The sequence below is a fragment of the Lonchura striata genome, chromosome 6 (genome assembly GCF_046129695.1).
Source record: "Lonchura striata isolate bLonStr1 chromosome 6, bLonStr1.mat, whole genome shotgun sequence".
NCBI lineage: Eukaryota > Metazoa > Chordata > Aves > Passeriformes > Estrildidae > Lonchura > Lonchura striata.
In genome coordinates this window covers 49,246,976-49,254,387 of record NC_134608.1, presented here as the reverse complement: position 1 = coordinate 49,254,387, position 7,412 = coordinate 49,246,976, and the positions used below count along the sequence as shown (strand labels likewise).

Sequence of the window (7,412 nt, the reverse complement as noted above, 5' to 3'; positions counted from 1 at the left end):
GAAGGGGAACTTCTTGTTTATGGCCATTGCTCCTCGTCCTGCACATCTGTGAAGACTCTGGCATCACCTTCTCGGCACCCGCCCGTGAGACACGACACATTTGTGGGATCTGCGTTCCGCACGCGTGTGGGGGTGACGGAACACCAGAGGCGGCAAACAGCCAGAGGCGCTGCGGGCTCAGTGGGAACTCCGGCAGCTCCGCACACCGAGCTCCACGCGGGCACACCAACCGGGACCGGCGGGCACTGAAGCGAGCCGAGTCCCCGCTCCGCCATCCCCGCTCCGAAGCGCCGAGAGAAGCGGGAAGCGCCGGGAAGCGCCGGGAATCGCCGGAAAGCGCCGGGAAGTGCCGGCGCCCGCCCCGAGGCGGGGCCCGGCCCGGCCCGCCGTCACGGCCGCGGAGGCCTCTGGGACACGTAGTTCCCCGCCCGCCCGCGCCGCGCCGCCGCCGCCCGCCCGGAACTACCGGTCCCGGCGCGCCCCGCGCCCGCCGCTGAGGGAGGGAGCGGCTCCAGCAGGAAGGCGGCGGCGCGGCCCGGTCACCCAGCCGCGGCCATGAGCTCCGCCAGGGAGTCCCAGAGCCACCACGGCCTCAAGCGAGCGGCCTCCCCCGATGTAACCGGGCGGGCGCGGGGAGGCGGCGCGGCGGGAGGGGGCTGGCGGCGCGGGGGGCGGCGGCGGGGCCGCGGCTGGGCGGCGGAGCCCCCGGCGGGACGCGGGCGGGCCGCGGCCGGGCCGCTCGGGCCGCTCGGGCCGCTCGGGCCGCTCGGGGCGGGCGGGCGGGCGCAGTGAGCGTGTGCTCCCGCAGGGCTCCAGCAGCTGGGAGGCGGCGGACCTCGGCAACGAGGAGCGGAAGCAGAAGTTCCTGCGGCTGATGGGCGCCGCCAAGGTGAGGCCGCCGCGCTGCCCGGGTTCTGCGGGGCGCTCGGAGCCAAGCGACGGCAGCCCGGCGCTGCCGGGCTCTGGGGCTGGCCTTCGGGAGGGTTTGGGTTGTGCTGTTGTGTCAGCAGCCGTCTCACACAAAACGGCGCTCGGAAGTTGTCGAGTCCTGCGCCGCAGCTTCATCCCCACCCCGCGCCTTAAATGCTTTCGTAAAATTACTTGTTGACGCTTCCGAGAGACAGGCCTCGTTGCAGATTAACAAACCTTCGTACTAAGTATGTAAATTTCCCTGTCGCTGGAAGAGCTTTTAAAAGAGTGGTAGCTGATAGACTAAACCACTAAAGTAGTAAACCTAGGGAATATTTTTAAAGAGAAAATACTCTAAAACTAAATTTCTATTACACCTGCTGCAAAAAATGCTGCAAGACTTGTTAAATGCAGTAATGATTTTTTTTCATGTATAAAGTGTTGGTTTAGTATTGCACGAAAAAAACATTTTTATCTGTAGCAACTTATTTTGCTTGAATACAGTAATTTGGTAAGCTAAAATAGCTAACTGCATTAAAGAGGTGAACGTTAGGACTTTGTAGTGGATAGGGATACAGTGCCCCATTAAAGCATCCCACTACCACTAATCTGAATGTCTGCTTGGGTACTTAATGCTGCTTGCTGTGTAATGCCAGTTCTTGCCTATTGGGACACATTTGCTAATGAGCAACTACTGAGCCAATAAATTAAACATCACTGTGAAGGTCTTACCTGACAGCGTGACCAGTCTGAAGGTGGGATCATCCTAAGATGCATAGCCTGAACTGTTGCAGAGTGTCAGAGAAAGGGTAAATGATCAGAACCTAAATACACATCTGTCTATCATCATGTTGTATAATTTTTGTATCAGTGGCAAGAAACAGAGTGAAATAGAACCATCTCTGGGGTCTGGGAAGAGCAGAGTGTGTAGTTCTTGGGGTTTCTTTTTCAGAAAATGCAGCAAAAGAAGGATGGAACAAGCTCACCTAGAGGCAGCAGCTATTAGCTAGGAAAACTTCCAGTCCTACAGTTGGGTAGCAGAGTTTCACAGCAAACCTTTTCCATTCAAGATGTCCATGATGTTGGCAGAGCTGTTAGTGCACCCTAAAGCTCCAAAACAAACTGCCTTTTCTTTTAGAAAGAACATACTGGCCGCCTTGTTATCGGAGACCACAGATCAACCTCTCACTTCAGGACAGGTCAGTTTATCCAACAGCTGATACAAAGTTGGAAATCTATCCCTTATTTAGGAACATTCCAGTGCTCTGAGCTTGGCAGATATGGCAGGGAGGGATTTCAGGACTCGTGGCTGCAGCTGAAGATGGGTCAGGCTGTGGAGCTGTAGAAGTTCCTTATTTCTGTTAGATTACTGACAAATGGTTTCTCTGACTGCACTCACTTGCCTTTTAAAGTCCAGTATATGCCAGGATATCCAGACTATGTACACGGAAAAGAACAGGGGTTGATTTCTCCCTGCGCTGGTTACCTATTGAATACAAAGATCTCTGCCCTAAAACAATGAGGTCTGCAAGGTCATCTGCAAGATCAAGGCAATCAGCATTAATTGCATGTCTTGTAAGACCATGGTAACTCTTTATTGTGCTTTCTTGGAGAGTCAAAGTACATGGCACCAAGCTGGGTTGGACTGCACTGCCTGAGAGAAGCCTTGATAAAGCCTTGTGGAATAGCAGCTGTCACCATTCCAGAAAACTTTCTCTTATATTCCAGGAAGCTTTCCCTGATGTGCTCCACTGATCATTTTTCATGTGATGAAAAATTATCTATGGCCAGCTGACGTTCCAAGTGCTGCTACTGTTAGCTTACAGAGACTGAGAATCACTCCTGCATACCTGAATTTCTAGAAAGGAAGTGATGCTTCTCCTTGAAGCCATAAAGAATCAGTACTCGTTTGTTAATAGCAAAAAGTTAAAAAGCTGGGGGTTTTAACACTTCTTTGTTCAACATACAGTTCTTGTCCTTTTACAATAACATACAGCTCTAATTTCTAAATGAGGAAATGTGGACTTGCAATACAACCTTTCAGCTTCACAGAGATAGAAATTAAAAGCTAGTGTTGTAGGCCTCCTGGGGAGAATTAGAGATTCCTGCCTTTTCCAAGTACATAGGATCCTTAACTATTTTAGACCACTTACTCAAGTAAATAAAGGGGCTATAGGAGTAGCTCATGAAAATTACTTTTTCTGCTAATTGCTAAGGATGGAAAAACACAGAACTGTAGTAACTGCTCCTTGTAATTTGGGATGCATGAAACAGTTTCAGATACAGCTCCATAAACAGGACTGGTGCTATTGTCCCAAGGCATGATGCTATATCTGAGGGATGATTTAATCACAGTAATCCCGTGTTATGTAGTGAAGGTCACAAAGTTTCTCCTTGCTGGGGCATGTTGAGTATTGGCTGGAAGCACAGAGAACTCACACTGATTACATTTACCTTGTTCTGTAGAACATAACACTGCATAGTGCAACTCTGGAATGCACCAGGTTTCAGGAACTTCCCAGCCCTCTTTGTATCAAAGTCGTCCTGCTTGCACCCTTGGTACTGTTGCTTTAAAGTCTGCTGGTTTGTATGCAGTGATACCGGATCCTAGTTTAGAACGGTTGCATTTAAAATTCTTGCTTTTGAAAATGTGACTTCCTGTAATTCGGTGTCTTTGTTAATTTGAATAACCATAACCAAAGTACCCTGGACAATGCAGGGGAAGAAGACAAGAAAATGAATGAGGAGTTGGAGTCTCAGTACCAGCAGAGCATGGACAGCACCATGTCGGGGCGGAACCGGCGCCACTGCGGGCTTGGCTTCAGTGAGGTACTCAGTTCACTTCTGAATGATTTGGCTTTCACTTCACTAAGACAAGGTGGTACTGGGTTTAAAAATCCAAGCAGACTTCCAAGGTTTAGGTTAAAGGACAAACTCATTGCAGCCACTTGGCTGCTGTTTGTGATGATGTTTGAGTGATGCTTCTCGTTGTTCTGAGAAGTGAAGACTTCTGCTCCAGAGCAGTCAAAACTGATTAGGGCACAAAGTGACAAATCTATTAAATCAGGGTGTTGCTGAGGAATACATAATTAGGCAGGATAACCCTCTGCATTGTTGCTAGCAGTATCACTGGATTACTTCAGCACTCCTCATGCTGCAGTTTGCTAAGAGTCTTTCAGAGGTCAGTCACAAATGTGAATTCTTGATGGTTAGTAGCCTTTAGTTCCACTGTGTCACACTCTGTAACAAATATTCCAGTGTCAATACTGGAATTACTGAACTGATGTGATCTGGAACTTCAGACTCACTGAATGGTGTCTTTAGGATTTCTGCTGTAACTAAATAAACCAGTGGCTGATGAATCCATGCATATCACAGCTGGCATGGATATATCACAGAGTTGCTTTCTGTCTATTAATTTGTGTCTTACAGGTCTCTGTTTAGCAACATGGCCCATTTTAGTACCAAAATGAAAGGAGCCATTAAGCGAAACTATCTCCCTGGGAAACTTTAAAGGCTGCAGTGGATTTGCCAGGAAATAATATTTTCTTTCTCTCATAATCTGAATTTACAGTTTCAGGAAGATGAGCAAGAAGAGGCAGGTGGACACTCCTCTGATGAGAGTTCAGAGGATTCTGAAAGTGGCTCTGATTCAGAGCAAGAGGAGTCTGCAGAGGAGCTACAACCTACTGAAAAGCATGATGAAGCTGAGGTTCCAGAAAACAAAAAAGAAGCAAAAAATAACTATAAAATGATGTTTGTGAAAGCCAGTGGTTCATAACTGCAGATGTAACAGCTTTGTATTTAAAGTACAGTAAGCCTTATTGTTACAGTGCAAAGTGGAGGACTGCTACAGCACAGATCTTTGTATTTTGATTTTAAAAAGACCCTGTTAGATGACAAAAAGTAGTATTTGCTTTCTGTTGCCATGGATAACATTTTTATGGGCACAGTGATATTACTGGTTTTTGTAAAGTGTATAAAATCCTGGATGGAGAAATAAATTTGTTTTGTTCCTGCCCAATCTTTACAATGTTATCTGAACTATCCCTTCCCTTATTCCTGCCAGATAAGGAAGCTTCATGTTAGTGGTTTATTCAGTTAGTATCCCAGTCTTGAATTTTTGACTGTTAAGATTACATGTGAATTACGTGATGTTGCATTAGTTGTAAAATACCAATATCAGCATTCTGTGATGTACTAGAGCTTTAAACAATGATTTTGTCTATAGATGCTAGTGTTGGCAGGGCTGAGGAGAAATTGCTCACTTTTGTGACAGCATTGATCACAGTATCCATCTGAAGTCCTACAGCAGTTGCATAGAGAATATGTTTTAGAAAAGCATAATACAACAGAAGGCTCTAATTGCTTCTTTGGCTTTCTAACGAAGGGGAGAAGCTGTAGTTGTTTCTACCTTTCAGTAGCAAAGAGTGATTTTTTGAATTACTGGTTCCTGGCTAGAGCACTGAGCTGTTATTAAAAATAACACTTCCCAGAGAAACCAGTTTACTTTGAAAGAGAAAGTATACTTTGATAATGAAAAGGATATAAAAATCATTTTAGCTTTTTTAAAATATAGAATAAAAAGTTAAGTATGCAAGCCCTTCTTCTGTTTCTCCCTGTACATGCATCACTTGGAGGTCTGAGTCAATTAGCACAAGTCAAGCTGATATGCCTAGAAAGCCAGGAGTTCAGCAACTCCTCCCAGCAAGAATTAAACACATTCATTCCTCTGCAAAGTCATTGCATTCATGTAATGAATAAAATATCAGAACTTTTTGGACTTCTTTTCCTCTTAGTATGTCAGACAGATTGCCTCCCTCTCCTGGCTGGGAGAACAGGACATGGCCCTGTACCTGTGGTACCTCCACAGCAGTGTTCCAGGGGACACTCTGCGTGCTCCTGGAAACTGTTTCTGTATCCAATTCCTGATGTGCAGACAACATTTCCAAGCCAGTCGGCTGAAGGAAAGCAGCAGTTTGTACTATCATTGCCTAGTTGAATGTAAACATTGCAGCATCAGCTATTGGGGGAGGACTTGGAATAAGTATGGAAAAAATAAAAGTAATATTGTAAATAGAAACTGAGTGTAGATTTTGATTACTGTGTTTTACTACATCTGCGTTTAATACAAGCTCTTCCACTCATTCAATTTCAAGAACAATGTTCCAGCAGCCACTAATGGTCAATCACTTGTACTTGACTTGCGTAGATTTGTTTTCCCAATTATGCAAGCTTCTAATATATAGGGAAAAAATTTAAGTAGCTTGTGTGTTGTGAAGAGAGAACCTCACCATTAGACTTAGGAAAGCTGCTCTATCTAGGAAAGAGAGTGAGATGCCTCCCTATGAAATCAGCTGATTACTTTCCTAATAGACCCAAGTTTTCCTGCTTAGACACTGAAGCTGAACTTGAACCAGCATTTCACTGTTGAAATCCTTTAGCTGTGGTTGCCACTCACCTCTCTGCCTTCTCTGTCCCAGCAGCGCTGCTCTCTGAGCTCTTCCACCAGCATGCAGCCCACAGAGATTCACACTGGGATCTGGAAACACCCAGGAAAAGCAGATCCAGCTGGCCAGCCCTGCACAGCTCTCTACTGACAGACAAAATGAGGGGCTCTTTCACTCAGCCTCTTGCCTCCCTGATTAGGCCATCAGTTTCAGTTATAAATAAATAGAACACACAAAGATAAAAAATAAACTGAAATTAAACTATTCTAGATACAGCTCTGACTGGGAAAAAAAAAAGAAAAAAAATCAGCAGAACTTCCATCCCCCAAAAGCAGAAAACCAAATATGAACATCTGTTGAGAATTGGGGTAACATCTTTGATGCTTACCTAAGATTCACCTACTCAAAATAGGAAGAGTTATTCTACACAGTCTTGTCTGTTTTTGCCTAACATTTATAAACATACTAAGATCTGATACTGATACTGATCTGTGAAGCAGCATAAGCTTCTCCCTATGTACCATGAAAGACTGATTTAGCTGTTTGTGCAGTGAATGTTTCAATTCAGGAGTCATAGCAACATTTGCTACAACAGTATCAGCAGTAGCGGCATGGATAGAGCAGGATGGTTTCAGCTCATTGGAGATGGGCAACACAGGAAAAACCAAAGTCCGTGTCTTGGTTGACTCCAGCCAGCCCTTTGCTTTTTCAGGTTGGTATGGAAGGAGCTCCCAGAGATGACAGCTGAACACATAAGCAGACACTGATTAATAAGAAGGGCAACTGTATTTGTTTATTAAAACAAGACTTATCCACTGAAATTCCTCAACTCAAAGACCAGTTAATTTCAATCTCAATAGAAAGGCAGAAGTCTGCCTGTTCTCCTACACCTTAGGGAAGGACTGAAGTTAGGCCACAGGGGGTCATCACAGAACAACCATCACATCTGGTAAGTTTTCATGTGTTTCTAAACCACTCTGAAAATTCACTTGCACAAAGAGCAATACAGGTGCATTCTCAGCACTTGGCTCTGGAAGACTGAAATTACCCAAA

General features: G+C 45.5%; 1 protein-coding gene across 2 annotated transcripts; it reads left to right on the top strand.

Annotated features, from left to right (window-relative positions):
* The first annotated feature begins 483 nt into the window (after positions 1-483).
* C6H11orf58 (chromosome 6 C11orf58 homolog) lies at positions 484-6,628 on the top strand. 2 transcript variants are annotated; one of them, XM_021525610.3, is made up of 5 exons: positions 484-615; positions 809-889; positions 2,048-2,108; positions 3,629-3,738; positions 6,396-6,628. In XM_021525610.3, the coding sequence occupies exons 1-5, from the start codon at positions 556-558 to the stop codon at positions 6,507-6,509; spliced, it is 426 nt and encodes a 141-aa protein (XP_021381285.2). In that variant the 5' UTR covers positions 484-555; the 3' UTR covers positions 6,510-6,628. The 2 variants fall into 2 exon arrangements, with proteins under 2 accessions (XP_021381285.2, XP_021381284.1); XM_021525609.3 differs by lacking the exon at positions 6,396-6,628 and adding an exon at positions 4,484-5,992.
* Positions 6,629-7,412: the final 784 nt, after the last annotated feature.

Coding starts and splice junctions, on each gene's coding strand:
- C6H11orf58 (XM_021525609.3), top strand. CDS start 556: ATGAGCTCCGCCAGGGAGTCCCAGAGCCACCACGGCCTCAAGCGAGCG. Junction 890..2,047: donor GGCTGATGGGCGCCGCCAAG/GTGAGGCCGCCG, acceptor CTTTTCTTTTAG/AAAGAACATACTGGCCGCCT. Junction 3,739..4,483: donor GCGGGCTTGGCTTCAGTGAG/GTACTCAGTTCA, acceptor CTGAATTTACAG/TTTCAGGAAGATGAGCAAGA.